Here is a 19,255-nt window from a genome sequence, read left to right as displayed (position 1 = left end):
CATTTTACACAGTGTCTACACAGGACGCCACATCCAGTGTGGACAACATTTAAAATTATAATGTTTTCTATTGTTTCTTCTCTTATCGCATCCGGTGTAGACACGGTGTTTGTAATCACATAAAAAACAACATTTTAATTGCATAATGCAGACTTGAGAATGAAGCACTTTAAAACACGCAAAATCATTTGGCTACTACGAAAAACCGTAGGACGAACCTTACACGGTGAATGATATGTGGACTTAAGGCGTTGCGATGTTGTTAATTCTGCTGTGCGTTCCCTCTTCACTGGATCTTTTTATATAAACGACCCGATATAGCGCAAACGAGCAGCGTGAATTGTTTCCTGTAGAGAGGTTCAATAAAAGGAAGGAAGGAGACGGGAACCGGCAGACATTTAAACATTTTAATCAAATAATAAAAGCCGGCAGCCCCTCACGGCCGACCGCCGGCGAACAAAACAAATCACAAAATGTTTTGTTTACAAATTTAATATCTCTCAAATCCTACAGAAATGACAACTCTTATCAACTGGACTGTGCTGTGGTCGGACCAACGCGGCTTCTAATAAAATCCTCACGTTTTCCATATTAGTTTGAAGCCAAAGTGGAAAATAGATAACCATTAAAGTTAAACTCGCACCCATCATTTACTGGATCGAGAATACTAGTATGTAGACAAAATAAAAGTAATCATTTATGAACGATATTGACAAGTCTACAACACCTAATCCACCTATGTAACGTTACTTTTATTGTGTTAAATACCAGCGTCTAACCGTGTATTTTATGCACATATTATATGTTAGCAGCTGAACTATGCAGATCGCTAACTCGCTGTCGATTTTTCAATCTTTAGTTAGTGTGTAATGTTGATGTTAGAGCATTGTAGAAATGCTCAATAAAAGGAAGGAAGGAGACGGGAACAAAAGTAATATTAAACAAAGTTTTAAAATAAATAATAACAGCCGGCAGCCACCACACGGTTGACTGCCAAACACAAGAACATACATACAAACATAAAACATGTTCGGGCCCGCTCCTCTCTCATCGACGGTCCGGTCGTTCGTTCCCTTATGCTCCCGATCTCCTACGTTATACGAGACCAGTGCGCGCACAACTGGCGCTCATTAACAATTACTCAGGTCTCGAACCACGGTCCTGCCTACTCCACTACAAGCATAAATAATACCTGCGAAGTGGTAAAGCTCAAAGTTCATTGCCAAGCGAGATATTGTCTTTAACAGAATTCACTTTTCAAGGACTACAGAGAACGGCTGGATCGGACTACAGCCTTCTACTTCCTTATGTCAGTATTCCGAGTGCTTTTAATAACCTCCGCCCAAAGGAATATGCCTTAAAATGGGCGAGGACTTCTTTAGAGAAGAGGAAGTACTCCGCTGGAGTAGTGTTCGGTTATTAGAGATCGTAAACATTTGACTGAGCTACGAGCTAAACTACTTTCACTTTCATCACAGTCCTACAGCTGGTAATAAGAATTCAGCTGCACACATTCTAAGATAACTAATAATCAAATAACAGCTTTCATGACTTTAACATCGGCTGTGAAAGCTGTTCTGTGAAACACACTGATATTGTGTGTATGTGCGCATACCTCTGTCTAAACACTTCAATGAAATGTCATATGAAGTCCTGCTTGCAGTCTCCTAGTCAATCTGCTTGTTTCATTATCCAACTCTGTTATTTGTGATAACCGGTCTGACGCCATTCGGTCTGGTGTCATTTCCCTCGGCATAGTAGAAAAAACGTGATCTCAACAAAGATTGACGTTTGAGTATGCAATAGCAGAGCTCTGTTACACTTCAATTGATCCACATGTTTTAACTGATGAAGTGAAGTTGACGCCATTGTTACTGTTTATTGCTAAAAGCCCAAGCTTATGAATTCACATGCACTGAGAGGGGGACAGACCAATCACAACAACTTGAGGAGCAGAATTTGCGTATATGGTATGGGTGGGACATCTTCACACACACACTCTAAGTGGGGAACCAATCACGACAGACCAAATCGGAAGAAATCCAGTCGTTTCGTGAGAAGAGAGACAGCGTTGGACGATAGACTTGAAACATGTTAAAATAAGTTTTTTTTTTAACTAGAAACAAGAAAATCCATTGTCCTTTAATGTTCGGATAACGAGCGTTGGTTCTCGATTAGGGAAATTAAACGAAATGAGCATCCCTAAAGAAAACATTACTTGTTTAGAGGATTCCAACCCGTTTCAGGATAACCCTTTTGCAACAGTTAGGACCCTGGAGTATTATCCCCAATTTTTACGACACATCTGCCCGCTGCTCTGGCTGTTGCTTGAAAGAAACAGACAAAGTTTTATAGTTGAACAGAGCCAAAAACTCAGTAGTCTGTCTAAAGAAGTATAAAGTAAACATGTTTCATTATATCTGTATTTTTCCAATACGCACATTTTTCGACTAAGAGTCCTTTGATCAGTAAACGGGAGCAGATGAGGAAGAATATGTCTTAAATCAACTGTACCTCTCTTTCATGCAAATTACGTAAACAGAATATTTAAAATTTCAATCTGAATAAGGATCATTTATAAGTTGACATTTTAAGCTTTCTTTAGACATACCTTTCATGTTTGTGTAATACATATTTACAGAATTTTGGATCAGTTTTGTAATGCGTTTCAGAAATACGTTTATATTCTTTATTTATTGTGAGTGTTCACATGTAAAAGTAGGCCACTTACAATTTCTATTAATGTCTAAAAACATATATGTGTACGCCCAGAAATAAAGACTATTTTAAGTCTCTTTGCTCTGATAAGAAAAAAAGTGATGTAGCGGCACCCGTCGACATGGATGTTAAAGGGAAAGTAATGAAAATAATCGGCATGGGGAAATCACATTGGTTGGAGGTTCTAAATGTCGGTTTTGATTGCTTTTCGATTAATTGTTTAGCTCTATATAAATTACCTTTTGACTCATTATACCTGTAAAAGAAATCTTGCTTAATAATTATGCACGCCTGAAAATAACGTTTTTTTTCCACTTCAAACCTAACAATTATATATCACTTATGAATTAAATAATTATTTAGACCGTTAATATTAATATAGTTATTAAGATTGATGTGGTTAGGAATTGGCTAAATGTACTTGGAAAAAAAAGGTTAATTAATTATCAACTTGCATATTACTTATGCACTTAATGTATTTGCTTTGTAAATGTCCCATGCTTGTAGTCATCTTCTAATTCATCTTATCTCTATGTTCTTGAAGGGAAAAACATCAGTGCCAGATGATAAAGGCCGGAAAGACATAGTGTGTAATCCCTGGTCTTGACTGACGTCTCATCTACACACCTCACCTGTCTTGCACCTGCTGTCCAAAGCCATGTCACACATGCCAGGCAGCTCTGTCCGTGACCATATGAAATGGGTTGGTTTTTATGATAGGACGTTTTTTTAGTTTCCCATACTGATAGCTGTAATTGATTTCTAAGGAAATTCCAGGATATGTAATTCTGATGACTACATCAAGTACACCCTTTCTGTAAGAATTAATTGTCTTGTCCTTTTTCTGTCTTGTATATTAAGGCAGGGCTGTTAGGGTGTGAAGCAGTCTTGTCCAGCATGGCTTTGATGCAGGCCAGCTCTATCACTGCTCCTAAAAAGATTATGTCATCGTTGGGTCCAGCCTCAGGCCATGGCTCGGCTCAGCGGGATGCACAGGATCGCGGTATGCAAGGACACATGGTCTTGCCAACGGGCATGTCCTGTTCCCCACTGGTAAGTTGGTTTTTGACAAATACTAAAATACTAAACATGCAATTTAATATAATTATTTAACAGTTATCATGCCGTTTTATTAACTTCATTTCTTTGTATTTTAGTGCAGCATCATGAATGATTAGATAGTGAAGGTTAAATAAATTGCAATGTCTTGGCATCATGTTCACCAAGTTTGGTGCCAGTTGCATAAATTCCATAGGAAGTATTTTTTATCCTTTTAAGGTCAAAATTGCCGACTTCCTGTTAGGGGGATTCTTTGGGTGTCAATGCAAAAGTTGTTCTGGTTAATGAGGACTACAGTATCTCACAGAAGTGAGTACACCCCTCACATTTTTGTAAATATTTTCTCATGTGACAACACAGAAATGACACTTTTGCTACAATGTAAAGTAGTGAGTGTACAGCCTGTATAACAGTGTAAATTTGCCAAAAATTGGGCCCAAAGTATCAATATTTTGTGTGGCCACCAATATTTTCCAGCACTGCCTTAACGCTCTTGGGCATAGAGTTCACCAGAGCTTCACAGGTTGCCACTGGAGTCTTCTTCCACTCCTCCATGACGATATCACGGAGCTGGTGGATGTTAGAGACCTTGTGCTCCTCCACCTTCCGCCTTAGAATGCCCCACAGATGCTAAATAGGGTTAAGTTCTTCACAATTACCCTCAGCTTCTTTAGCAAGGCAGTGGTCGTCTTGGAGGTGTGTTTGGGGTTGTTATCATGTTGGAATACTGCCCTGCGGCGCAGTCTCAGAAGGGAGGGGATAATGTTCTGCCTCAATATGTCATAGTAGATGTGGAATTCATGGTTTCCTGAATGAACTGTAGCTCCCCAGTGCCGGCAGCACTCATGCAGCCCCAGACCATGACACTCCCACCCCCATGTTTGACTGTAGGCAAGACCCACTAAGCTTTGTACTCCTCACCTGGTAGCCGCCACACACACTTGACACCATCTGAACCAAATAAGTTTGTCTTGGTCTCATCAGACCACAGGAAATGGTTCCAGTAATCCAGTCCTTAGTCTGCTTGTCTTCACCAAACTGTTTTCGGGCTTTCTTGTGCATCATCTTTAGAAGATGCTTCCTTCTGGGACAACAGCCACGAAGACCAATTTGATGTAGTGCGCGGTGTATGGTCTGAGCACTGATAGGCTGACCCACCACCCCTTCAACCTCTGCAGCAATGCTGGCAGCACTCATACGTCTATTCCCAAAGACAACCTCTGGATATGACGCTGAGCACGTGCTCCAACTTCTTTGGTCGACCATGCCGAGGCCTGTTTTGAGTGAAACCTGTCATGTTAAACCACTGTATGGTCCAGCTCAGTTTCAGGGTTTTGGCAATCTTCTTATAGCCAAGACCATCTTTTTCATCAGAGAGTTCTTTGCCATGAAGTGCCATGTTGAACTTCCAGTGACCAGTACGAGAGAGTGAAAGCGATAACGCTATATTTAACACGCCTGCTTCCCATTCACACATGAGACCTTGTAACACTATAGAATCACATGACACCGGGGAGGGAAAATGGCTAAATGGGCCCAATTTAGACATTGTGACTAAGGGGTGTACTCACTTTTGTTGCCAGTGGTTTAGACATTAATGGCTGTGTGTTGAGTTATTTTGAGGGGACTCACTTCTTTATATTGTAACTAAGATAAATTTCTTCAGTGGTGTCACATGAAAAGATATAATAAAATATTTACAATAATGTGAGAGGTTTACTCACTTCTGTGAGATACTGTATATACGTACCAAGATTTGAATGTGTCCTTTCATGTATGCGTGATCTATGCACAAATATTTTTTTGACGTTCAAGGTGGCATTACAGAGTCCCCCCTGCACTCTCAATGGCTGACAACTCTGTTGTTTGTGCCAATTTTTGTGCCAAGTAGTTTTTGAGCATGTTATGGCCTCCAAAATGTCCCGAAACCTTGAGAAAAAAAAAACTTAGGAAACAATAGGGCTTTCGCACCTCGGGCCCTGTCATGTATATATGTATGCCGCTTTTGTATGGACCAAATGAAAACGTAAGCGTAGTTCAATAGATCACATTAGTGACATATTATCTGTTCAATAGGAAAACCCACCATTGCATCATCATTATTTATCCTTTCAGATGTCTGAGCCAACTCTCAGGATCCCTATCAATATTAACTCTTGCTTTAGCACAGACTCTGTCACTTTAAATTTAAGTTCAAACGTTTGAACTTCAAAGTGACTGTTGTAGGAATAAATTACACTCCACCACTTGCAGCACCACAGCATTCACAAATTTGAAAAACTCCTCTCTTTTGTGTTTATGGACATTACATAATGAAGGAAAGAGGAACTTGCTTTGCTCAAAAATGTATTTTTATTTATCAATTAAAATTAAAAGGTTGTGGATTGGAGCTGTAAGTTATATATTTGTGTCAGCCTTTCTTTCCCTAGATTTCAGGATTGCCTTTGATCTGCACAAAACCTAAACAGGTTGAAATCTGTTTGATGGTAAACATTTAAACAACTCATTTACTCAGTGTGTGGTGCCTTGTAGGACTTTTATTTTTTGTGTGTTTGTGTCTTATAGCTGCTGCGCAAGGATGGTGATTTTACTGCTCCCCGACTACTGGATGAGAAGGAAATGCGACCCAGTGAAGACATGCAGCTAAAGAAAAAGAACAGGAAATCGGGAACACCCTGTAAAATGAGAGAGCACGATGGGCGAGCAGGAAAGGTAAATGTTGGCGGGGAACAGGGGGCATGTCGAAGTGTTTTATTACAATCCTATGAATGTATTTTCAGTCAGGCATAGACTTCAGAAAGTTTGTGAAAACGAATCTTGTTAACTATGTGATGATGTGATGTTAGAAAATTTATGTGTGACGTAGGAATAGAGATGTAACTGTGGAAATTTCAGATCACGATTATAGTGAAAAAATGTATCAGGGTTATCAATATTATCACCCTTTTATTAAAGTGATCAGGAAATGTAAAAAAAGTACGGATGTAAAACAAATTTAAAATTGAGTTTACCAGTAAATGTTTCTTTGATCTATATCAAATGAATAACATTAATAGAGGTCATGGCACGTTGGGGGCATGAGGTAAAAGTTTCCTAGTTCAGAATAAACAAAACTTTAAAGGGGTGGGTTTTTTTCTAGTTTTACACAACTGTAATATTTGTGGATATTAAAGATCCCATGGCACTTCTCGTAAAGAGTAGGGGTGTAACCCCGGTGTCCTGGCCAGATTCCTTCCACTGGCCCTTGTCAATCATGGCCTTGTTATATTCCCCACCCTCTGAATTGGCTCTCTCTCCTCGCCACCTATAGCTGGTGTGGGGTGAGCGCACTGGCTCCGTAGTACTGTGGCTGCCGTTACATCATCCAGGTGGATGCTGCACACTGGGGATGGTTGAGGAGATACCCCCCACATGTAAATGTAAAGCACTTTGGGTGTACAGCAATACACAATAAAGCGCTATATAAATGCCTCATTCATTCACAACATGAGCGCATTCCTACGATTCACTGTTTGCGTTCACTTTCTATGTCCGTCCCTGTCTCGTGCACACACGCGTCACGCAGCTTCCAAATCCTACTCAACTGCGGATAAGCATGAATGGACGAGTTTGACACATGTCAGAATGTCATACTGTGGACTCGGCTGTCAACATTTGTCTTGGGGATGTACTGAACGCGGAAGGGATGTGCGGACGACAGTGGACCCTCCTGATGATGAAAATTACGTCATGCAGGGGAATCACGATGCCAGCCCAACATCGTGATGGCAGTCAACCATTGGCAATGGACAATGTCATCGTCTATCGGCCCAACCCTAAACGCAACACAATTCAGCAAATCATCTGTCTGCATGTGTTGTGAGATATTGTGTGTACTGTAGGACCCAGGAGAAAGCAGCATGATACCTGCGCTCATAACAACGATAGCAGAAGAAACAAGCTGAATGGAGTTTCAAACTCATCATATCACAATATTTAATGGAAAATTAATAGAAATGATGGGTCTGTATAAAGAAATATCAAGAAAATACTAATTAGTGAAGCACTGTCATTGCAAACACACAGGAGCAGAGGTGAATAAATAGATATGTCTCCCTTTATTTAGTTCTGAATGTCAATGCTCCTGACTCCTACTTTACTTCTGACATTTTTTAACAAAACCCACGTTTCAATATGGATAATTAAAATATGATGCGTTGAACCGTTGGACGGTATTATCACGGTAAAACAGTACATTTACATTTAGTCATTTTGGCAGATGCTTTTATCCAAAGCGACTTACAGTGCACTTATTACAGGGACAATCCCCCTGGAGCAACATGGAGTAAAGTGTCTTGCTCAAGGACACACTGGTGGTGGCTGCTGGGATCGAACCAGCAACCTTTTGATTTACCAGTTCAGTGGTTTAACCCACTAGACCACCATCTCACATGCTAAAGATGTAAACTGGTAAACATTACATCCCTACGTTGGATGCCATTAAATGGGCTGTTCCTGTGTGTTTGCGTTTTTGTGGGGGAGGAAATGACTGGGTTTGGTCGAGAGGAAGGGATAGGGACAGAGCGTATTTAGGCAACGACTGCACCGAAGGGGAAAACAATCCCAACCGTGGAGCCATGCACAGAACCATGCATAAAAGCTGCTGTGTGATAGGGTGTTCAGCAAACAAGCTAAAAACCCCTGAATTTAGTTTTTATAAACTAACCGGCTAAAGCCAGCCATTTAGGAGACAAAAGTGGATACAGGCAATAGGCATGCAGTGTTTACCCTACCATTACCTTAGGGGGATTCCAACGGCACCCCCCGTCCCCCTTAAAGGTCAAGTTAACTTTATTTTCTATATAGCGCCAGATCACAAGTGAATGTTACCTTACCTATAGAACATGTCAATTCCTTGTTCTGTTATTAAAGGAGTCATGGAATAAGACATTTTAACCTGAGCTTTTCTTATGTAGAGGGCATCGTATTCAAGCAAACATCCTCTAAGTGTCAGAACTGAAATCGCCCTTGTTACTGAAATTACAACTGTTATTGACACCAGGTCCAGTGGATGGCAGGTCCTGGGATGCACCCATCTTTGTTTGAACACCGCCTACACAGAAGAATATCAACAACTACTTCTCTAGCCCCACCCACAGGTTCGCGCATGACAGTACTGAAGTAACACAAGTTGTGCCGAACCAGAAAGACGAACAAGCAATAAACATGCTGTTAAAGATCGCAACATGATAGCTGCATAACCTTCCTTTTTATTGAAAGCGACTACATTGCATTGTATTTTACATTTGTTTCTGACTATGTGCAATCTCCTGAGTTCGAACCCCTAACCTTGGCATTGTTAGTGCCATTTACATTTATTCATTTGGCAGAAGCTTTTATCCAAAGCGACTTAAAAGTAGGATAGCATATACATTTTTTGTCAACACACTAAACAGTACCGTTAGTTTACAAGGCCATGCTACTAGGAGGATTAAAGCTGGAGGAAGCAAAGGAGAGAATGAGCGACAAGGTTTTTTTATTTATTTGACAGAAAGACATACAGAACTATTGGTTAGTTATATAAATGTGGAACAGGTATGTTTTGAGCTGTTTTTTGAAAGTTGTGGAAGATGCTGCAGTTCGGATGGAGGCTGGTAGTTAGAGTTTGGGATCGAGAACCGCATCCATTTTAGAACCGGTTCCAAATTTCAAAGAACCGGGGATTCAATAAGACGCGGGCGTTTTGGTTCTGTTTATAGATTCTTTACTTTTTCAATCACTCAAACGGCAGTGAGCATTTTACCTTATCTGTCTGACAGGTGACAAGGACCTTATCTCTTAAGCACACACGCAATTCATTACCAACGGGCATCGGCACTATGAACGCAGCAAATGTTCAAAAGTTTGGTTAAACTTTGTGTACAAAGATGATAGTATTGCCACATGCAATACGTGTGGTAAAGATATTTCGTGAAAGGGAGGGAATACTCTTATACGATGAAACGCGTCATTAATCATAAGAAATACACCGTGTTTAAGTCTCTCAGCCTCGAGTCCTCCTGCTACAACGCACCAGATAACTTACAGCTATTAACAGCGTCTCACACTCAAGTACAAAATACAGATAGGGTTTTGTTTAGGTTACTTTATTTTTTTAAGTAGTGATCACAAATAAATATATCCGGGAAGCAAAAGGACAATATGTTCTAGGTTATTTTAAATTCTATTCATTTGAATTATTTATTCAATCAGTTTTTTTAAATAAAAATTTTCAGTATTTTATTCAATAATAATTGTTTAGCTTATGTCAAAAATCTATTTTCTAGTTAATATATAAATTGTCGATGTTATCGGAACTAAAAGGCGGAATTGTTTTGTGAGAGCTGTACGGCACCTGTTCAGGGGTAAATTAAATACAGTAGGAGTCCAGACTGCAACTAACTGGTCGCATTTTGCGAACAGTTTTCAAGACAGCGTGACAATTTTTCTACAAGTACTCACGCATGTGCAACCTACAAGTTTGGAATTTCTTCTAGTTTTTATTTCACTTGGAAAGATGAGAAGAAACGCCACTGCTCGTAAATCACATGTCAGTGATGTTTCCTGCTCCCTCGGACGTGCACAATTCAGATCCTCATTGCCGAGTTAACACACACACAACAAATCCATTGTTAAAAAGCAGCTGCACATGAGACATATTGACTATATGCAAAACAATTAAAGTCATATACCTGTAAAAACAAGAAAAAGGTGAAAACACAGAAGACAGACATACCCACATAGAAACGCTCGACACACACAATATGCATACATATTTACACACATCGACATAGACACACGGACACACATGCACGGACTCATAGTAAAAGCACACATTTAAGATAAAGGAGAGAGAAACACAGGTCAAATATTAAGCACTATACATTTCTATATGCAATATTAATTATTTAAAACTTCTGAATTCTAAAGCAGCCCCCCAGCCAGGCAAATAGTGCAAAACAGTATGCAAAGGGAGGGATGGGATGGAACCCAAAACTCCAATCAAGAAAAAAAAACTCATGAGATACTAGGCCCAACCAGGGGATTCTCCTTCGGCAAAAGCTGCTGTCTCTGCACAAGCTCGACAGTGCTTGCACGAAAAGGCTAAATAACAAAAATAAATAAGCTTACTAATAATGTAAATTATAGATTTAAGATAATCATTAATAATCTAAAAGCATTTGAAATTTGGTAGTGAAGTCAGGTTGGCGCGTTCTTTATCCAGCTCTATCATCTCAGCTCTTGTCAGGTCACTGTGCCCTCAGGTCTGGGAATGAACTACATCCTGCGGTAACCTTGGAACAATGAGACAAGACTGGCTGAGAGTAGAGTAATGTTCTGCACTCTCTTTGATGCAACAAGTACATCAGTTGTTGTTGGAAGTGTACCTGGTTCCGGTTGATCTAAATATTGCAGCCTAAACCCTCTAGGATTTATATTATAGAAGTGTAGTGAATGCAAGATTACAGTTTTTCTCAAATGCTAAAACACATTTCACAAACGTTTCCTCCATGTTCCCCAATGTCTAATCACAACACCCTTTTCTAAAGCTACATAAACACAACCACACCTTCTCACTTCAAATCTCAAACTTTCACACCATAAGAGCAGCTCGAAGCTTTCAAAAATGTAAACACTATACACATCATTACACACTACAGCAAAACAATTGAAAACACAATGCTCAATTTGTGAGAAGGATCTTTGTTTCATAACTACCAATGCATATTTTTAGAAACTTTACAGTAATGCATCTTCTTGGATCTCTGCAGAGGATTAGGCATTTAGTTTTGTGAGTTTCATATGAAGAGTATAAATCTATAGTAATTTCTGCATGTACACTACTGTAACACAACTCATAGCAGAACCAGAATCTATTGCACACAACAGTACTCTTGAAAACATGTTTAGGGTGTGAAGTTTTTTTTATTTACTTTATTTACACCACAATCACTGTGCGGCATCATGTTGGTGAGCTGCTTCGGGCCACATCACCTCATCCACATCGCAGGCTATTTTGTCTCTTGCCAGACACCGCGGGAAAAACGCCCTGGAATGGCGAATCCATCCTTGGAAGGCCTCCACTGGGATGTCAACACAGGCCAGCTCCATTGCCCTTAGGAGGTTCTCTCTAGTGTATGGTTGTTTGTCATTAACCTTCCATCTCCACGATGAGAAGAACTCCTCTATAGGGTTCAGGAAAGGGGAGTAGGGTGACAGACAGACGTTTAAAAAGTGGTTACTGTTGGTGGTGAACCACTCTCTGATTTGGTTTGTTCTGTGGAAGCGTATATTGTCCCAAATCATCACATAAGTGTGATGTGCGGGCCCAGGATGGTGTTGTTGGCGGTCCAGGAGGATGTCTTTTAGCTCCTCTAGGAAGGTGAGGAGATGTTGGGTGTTGTAAGACCCAAGGACAGCATGCCGGTGGACAAGCCCCTCCAACCCATGGCCGCACAAAGAGTAATATTAACCCCCCGTTGGCCAGTTACCTCAGTGATGGCTCTTTGGCCAATGATGTTACGGCCTCTTTGCCTTCGTTTCTGCAGGTTGAAGCCAGCCTCATCCAGGAAGAGGTACTCATGAGGTCTGGCTATCGCGTCCAACTATAATATCCTCTGTGAAAATGTGAAAATGCACAGGTGTTCAGAACAACAGTCAATCAGGTGGCACAGTATTGTCCAGAAGTAATGTAGGCCACTGAGCAACACGGTATGTCCACTAACTGTAGTGTGAACATGGATGTATACTTTCTTGCACATACTCGTAATGTAGGTCTTTGTGTCGCGTTCAAAGGGAACCCTATAGACCTGTTTCATCCGCATCTTTTGGTGCCGGAGAACTCGGTCTATTGTGACCAAGCTGACATCATCAATGCTCTCAAAGTTGACATTATCGGCAATGACTTTGTCTCTGATCTCCCGGAGTCTGATGAGGTTGTTCTCACGAACCATATCCACAATGAGGGTTTCTTGTACCGCTGTAAATATGGCAACCCTCCCACCTCTATGTGGCATTCTTTCAACTCTAAAGAAAGAAACATGTGTTGTCAATTGACATGTTTTACAATACAGTAACAACTGATTTGAAACCAATAGACTACTTTCACAGGCTTGTAAAATTGTATTGTGACAAAGAAAGCAATAGAGTACAATACCTGTTGTGTTGTATCGTATTACAAGAATGCGCTCTCGCCTTGTAATAATGCGCTCGCGACATTTGTCATTAAAATAACCCCATATGGATACCCATCTTCTTAAGCGTAGTGGAAATCTCTTTATGTGTCTTGACAGTTTCAAATAAGTCTTTAATTAAATAAGCATATGATTCCAGTGCGGCCATGGTGTCAATACGAAATTACAAAAAATAAATACTGAGTCAATCACTGCAAGATTGAGGTTTTTCAGGCTACTTTTAACTTTTTGCAATTGCGGCAAACTTCCAAGTCCAACACACACACTCACACGAAGAAACTTCCGGTTCACGCAAATTGAACAAATTAAATATCAAAATCGGTCGTGCCCCCTTTATTTCATTTCCTATTTTTGATCTGAGCATTAAATCAAAAGTGCGAAAAATGACCCGTTATTTGTTTTTGGTATTACATTTATAAACGAATAACGAAATAACAAACCTTTTCAAATTGTGTCTTTAACTCATTCCCTGCCAGCCTTTAAAAAAAAAGTTGCCAGCCTACGCCAGCGTTTTTTTAAAATATTTTCACCCAATTTTAATGGCTCACAGTACATTTTCTGTAAAGAATATATGGACAAGCAATATGTCAAATGAAAGAACAGCTTTTAAACAAAATAGACCGTTTTCTTCTATATTCATTTGTTCGTTTTTTATCACTCCATAGATGTGGGTAGGTTTCTTCAAAAATGCATCACTTTGATTAAACAGCTGAGATTATTAACGTTTTTTGTCGAAGATTCCGCCCAGATTACACTCAGAACAATCATTAAAAACATAACGATAAACATATACGTTCTAGGTTCTGGGATTCTGTACTTTTTCCTAAAGGTGTGTAATAGCGCCACCTGCTGTAAAACAGTACAAACACTGATTGCCGTAATAACTCATATTTGGCGGGAAGCGTTTTTTTTTAAATGACGAGATAACTCGTCAATGGCGGTGAAAGAGTTAATACACAGTAAAATCACCGTAAGAACATCACACGAAGCCTTCCATTTTGTTTAAATGTGTCACACTGTAAACAATTAAATTACAAACTTTTGGAGAAGCACAATTTCTGTTGCTTCAAATGGACAAGAAACACATTTGTGATCTCTAACAAAGATTGACGTTTGCATATGCAATAGCAGACCTTTGTGACACTTTGATCGATCTGCATTTTTTTTTACTGATAAAGTGAAGTTGACGCCATTGTTACTGTTTATTGCTTAATGCCAAAGTTTATGAATACACGTGCACTGAGAGGCTGATATGGTATGGGTGGGACATCTTCACACACACTCTAAGCAGGAAACTAATCACGACAAACCAGGTCAGTTTTACCAATCAGAGTGTTTTGGAAGGAGGGACTTTATATAGAAGATTTATATATATATGGAAGAAATCCAGTAGTTAAGTGAGAAGAGGGACAGCGGTGAAAAATAGACTTGCTATAATTAAAATATAAAGCGTTTTTTTTTTATTAGAAACATGAATATCCATTGTTAGACACCCATAAAACATAATCAAAGCCTCAAACAGCAAAGATTGGCTCCTTCAACAGGATTAATACTATACTCTGATTAAGAATTGACCATGTAAACAGAGTTTTTTGATTAGCTTAATTCATCTAAACTCATAATCGTAGTAAACGCAAATGGACAGCCATTTTGTTTTAAGGCAAACAACATGGCTTCAAGCAAGAAAGCACATTTCTAGTCCGAACAGGAAACAAGAAAGATGCCAACAATTCTAGAAAATAAATATAAACACCAAAAACTGTATGTGGTACCATGGCGAAGACTAACTATTTGTTGATACATGAAATTATGCAGGGAACGGCGTTGCTTAAGGACGTAATGACGTATACCATTAATCCAACTATGTAGCGTAATATGTAAATCGGGAACATGAAAGGTATATTCTAAAAGCAACTCTTGTAAACACCTTAATTGTATTATTAGGAGACTCAGAATAATAGTGGGGCTGCTTAAGTCCATTTTTGAGCCGAATCGTTCACTTCATGGTACAAGCACCAAATTTGGTACAAATGATGTCCAGGACATACCTTCTAATAAAAGTACGTTGCCCAGCTGAAAATCCAAGAGGGCCGCCAGTTTTCAAGATGGCCGCCTCGTCAAACGCCAAAAAAAGGTTTTCGAGGTAGAACTTGAATTAACAGAAGAATGTTAATGATCCAAGCATCAAAATGAATGTATTATGACTGGAATAACTCGATGGTGTCAATTGAATTCCAATATGGCCACCAATTTTCAAGATAATGGCTATTAAATGACTAAAAAGTAGCGTTTTCACGTTTTTTCTTCAGTTTTCTGCAATGATCTTAAGTGAAAATCTGCAGAATTCTGAGGGATGTGTTTTTTGTGTGAATCATTTGTGAAAATGTGTCCAAACTTTTGACTGTCACTCACCACACACACACACACACGCACACACACACACATACAGCAACACAAGCGTTCTTTACTGAAATAAAAGTACTAATTTAGCAATATAAATGATAATTCATTAAAATTCTGTGGTCAACATTTATTGGTTAGTAATTTTTTATAAGAGTGATGTCAAAGCACAACCAGGGCACACTGGTGACATCACTGCTGTGAGACTCAGCATGGGGTTCAGTGTCAGCTTGTAGTGTACTAACTGTAGTTGTAGTTTACTAACTGTTGTAGTGGTGTACTCACTGTAGTTGTAGTATACTTTAGTGTCCCAAATGCTATCTAATAAGCCCCTGTATAGACTCAACTAGAAGTTTAGTTAGTTGTAGTATTGTAGTTAGATAGCCGCACCTGAATTGACAGGATGTGCCAGCGCGGGATAGCCGAGCCAAGGGTAACGGGGCTTTAGTTACCTGGATGGTGTAGAGATCGCACGGATTTTTGGCACTGGTCAAGTTGCCTTCAGAGACTTTTTCAATGGTCTGGGTGATGAGACTTCCTTCTATAGGCCGATTAAAAAGAACAAAGTTGACTTCTTTCGCCAAGAAGCAGCTTCAGCTTGCAGTGACATGAAGAAGCAGGTACTCAAAGATGACTGTCGCCTGTTCTCACAGCTCTTTATATCCTGCCAATCACGAGAGTGTGACCTGCTTGAGTTCTTTAAGCATGAGAATCAGTCTTTCCCTGCAGCACTGAGCGACACAGGGAAACTCTACTACGGCCAGAAGTCTCAGCTTGCAAACATTTTGGAAGCTACCATTTCTCCTCCTGACAAACAACCAGAATGTGGTGCTATTATCATTGATGGTTCCTCTCTTGTGTATTCATTGTCTCCAAAGACATCAAAGACCTTTGAGGAATATGCTGTCCAAGATGTAGTTCCAAAGATCCAGGCATACTCATCAAAGTATGAGCGAACAGACATAATTTTTGATGTCTACTGGACTTCAAGCCTGAAGGCTGAAACAGGTCAAACAGAGGTAAGGGAGGTCGACGTAGAGTGACCGACAAAACCAAACTACCGCCCAACTGGAAAAGCTTCTTGCGAGACAATGAAAACAAGACTGAACTCTTTGGGTTCCTAGCAGAGAAGATAGTGACCTTGTGTCCTGACAATGTCGTAGTTGTGACCAAAGGAGAGCAGGCTCTTACAAACAAACCCATCAGCCTTGAAGGTTTAAGTCCTTGCAACCACGAAGAAGCTGACTCCAGAATCTTCACACATGCTGTTCATGCAGCCAAGCAACAGATAAAGTCTGTGTTGATAAAGGCATGCGACACAGATATTCTTGTGGTTGCAGTCAATGTTTTTGCGACTCTTCAGGATGCAGGCTTGGAAAAGATCTGGATAGAATTTGGCCAGGGTCAGTCCATTAGGTGGTAGCCAATTCATGATATGGTGGTGAATCTTGGCCCAGAGAAATCCAGTGGCATGCTGTTCTTCCATGCCTTCACTGGCTGCGATGTTGTGTCAGCTTTCCGTGGTAAAAGCAAGAAAAGTGCATGGCAAGCATGGGAGGTTTGCCCTGAAGTTAGTCCTGTCTTCAAAAAGCTCAGCCAATACCCACCTATCATAGAAGATGCAGACCTCAACATCCTTGAGAAGTTTGTCATCACCATGTATGACAAGCAAAGTACTACATGCAAGGTTGATGAGGCAAGACTGGACTTGTTTGCTCGGAAGCAAAGGTCTTATGATGCCATTCCACCAACAAGCGCATCCCTCGTTCAGCATGTGAAACGGTCTGCTTTCCAAGCTGCCTGCATATGGGGCCAAGCAACAGTGTGCAAAATGCAAACTGAAAGTCCTGCAAAAAGATGGTCAGATCTGGCAAGTTCTCTGGACAACCCTTCCACCCATTGCTCAGACTTGTGAGCAGTTGACAAAATGTGGCTGCAAGACTGAATGCCAAGGACGATGCAAATGCTATCGCTTTGGCCTGAAGTGCACACAGTTGTGTGCCTGTGCATGTGAGGGCTAAGAAAATAGAACAACCAAGTTTAAGTTGAATGTTTGAGTTGGATATTTGTATTATTATTATTTAAGTTATGTTGATTCAAGTTCTGGATCGTAAAACATGCAGCCTATGCTTTGACACCTTTTCTGTGTTTTTATACCGTTATCTAAAAAAAAAAAAAAAAAAAAAATAGCCTATACAAAAAAAATAATAATGGGGGAGACAAAGACAGCCTCTACGTGGCCTCCCCTACAAGTAGCTTACAGGTCCAAAAGCTTTAAGTGAAACTAATGTCTTTGTTTGTGAGTGTTTTTTTCATTTAATTCGCATTGTATCATCATAATATTCAATAATTTTGATTTTCTAAATGCAGAGTTGTATTTCTCATGTGCAAAAACACATTTCAATGTATAAACCATCAGAATAGGACTATTCAATCAAAATATAGTTCAAACGCTGTTTCAAACCACTTCGAATGGCGGCCATCTTGAAAAATGGTGGCCACTTTGTTTGTTCAAGTGGGCAACGTACTTTTATGAGATAGTAGGTCCAAAAGCACTTGTGTACCAAATTTGGCGCTTGTACCACAAAGTGAACGATTTTTCATTAATGTGCTCCACTATAAGGCAAATAATTTGATTACTGACGTCAATGAAAACGTGTCATTGGTCCAATCTGTTGTAAACAGTCACGAGCTAAAGGCCTCCTTGAATCTCTGTTTGACAGCACATCAGTATTCAATTCTCTTTTATGCTTGAATGAACAAAACCACACAAGATTATGTCAGAAAGCATGTTTTGTCTAGCATTTTTGTAAGCTCAGACTCAACGTGTTAAATAAAATCCTAATTGAATGCAAAGAGTTGTAAAAATGGGAAAGGGCAACAGATCTGCATAGATTGGCAGCTCTTAAAGGGGCCGCATTCTTAAACCTGCTTCTGTGACTCCTGTTATTAATGTTAATCAAAGAACAAGAGAAAATAGGAATTCAATGTTTTTTGTAACTTCTGTATTAAATTTAGAATTTAGCATTAAAGACTGTAGGGTTTGAGAATTTCAATTTTCAATATTTGTATTTTTTTCTTCCTGTTAGACACTAGAGCTCTCAGTTATACTGTACTTCAATGTTAAATGGCAACAATTAATGTTAAAATAAAGAAAAAATAATCAATTTAACGGAGACATTAGTTGGAGTACAAATATCAGAATGTTGCCTTTTGCTCATAAAATTATGTTGTTAAAGAAATCTGTTGTTTCTACCTTAATGTTGAGATTAAATGTGAAATTCTTAGAATGTTAAAGTATATTTGAAAACATTAATGTTATGTACGATTAATTGTGATTAATCACAGAATTTTTCTTTTTGATTAATCAGATTATTTTTTTAATGGATTGACATCACTAATATTTTTATATATATAGATATGTAAAGATATGTGTTTCTAAACAACATTTGTACTGGAAGATTATTAATTATTATTACTATTTTTACCTTTTAGGGAGTTGTAGATGAAAATGGGAATTGTCCACTTTCCAAGGTGCAGAAAAACTTTATCTGTGATCACTGTTACGGAGCTTTCAGGAGTGGATATCACCTGAAGAGACACATTCTCATTCATACCGGTATGACTATCACAGACAACATCACTTGACAAAGTTAACTATTAAAATAAAAAATCCAGTGTGGCTTTGATTCTGTATTCAGTTAAACGCAGAAGCTTACAAGCCTCTTTTTTTCTCCAAAGTTTTAAATTCAATCAGTTCAAATGTAATTATCGGACAGAAATAATTTTGAAAAGATCTTTTTGTTTGAAGGTTTTCATCTCCTTGGGTCAGAATATGTATAGCCTGTTACCTGTTGTGAGAGCTT

At 39.3% G+C, this 19,255-nt stretch overlaps 1 protein-coding gene across 10 annotated transcripts in view; it reads left to right on the top strand.

Moving 5' to 3' along the window:
* znf740a (zinc finger protein 740a) overlaps window positions 1-19,255 on the top strand; it is a 64,156-nt gene that overhangs the window by 13,395 nt on the left and 31,506 nt on the right. For 9 of the 10 annotated variants that reach the window (XM_056734361.1, XM_056734369.1, XM_056734367.1 and 6 more), the window contains 4 exons: window positions 3,263-3,421; window positions 3,580-3,771; window positions 6,343-6,489; window positions 18,885-19,008. In XM_056734361.1, the coding sequence (XP_056590339.1) occupies window positions 3,377-3,421; window positions 3,580-3,771; window positions 6,343-6,489; window positions 18,885-19,008 (508 nt within the window). In that variant the 5' untranslated portion in view covers window positions 3,263-3,376. Of the gene's footprint in view, window positions 1-3,262; window positions 3,422-3,579; window positions 3,772-6,101; window positions 6,264-6,342; window positions 6,490-18,884; window positions 19,009-19,255 lie in introns of those variants that run through there. The other variant, XM_056734366.1, reaches the window with a different exon arrangement.

Source organism: Triplophysa dalaica, chromosome 21, assembly GCF_015846415.1.
Source record: "Triplophysa dalaica isolate WHDGS20190420 chromosome 21, ASM1584641v1, whole genome shotgun sequence".
NCBI classification, from domain to species: Eukaryota; Metazoa; Chordata; class Actinopteri; order Cypriniformes; family Nemacheilidae; genus Triplophysa; species Triplophysa dalaica.
The sequence above is the reverse complement of the archived record's forward strand: the minus strand, read 5'-3'. Positions and strand labels throughout refer to the sequence as shown.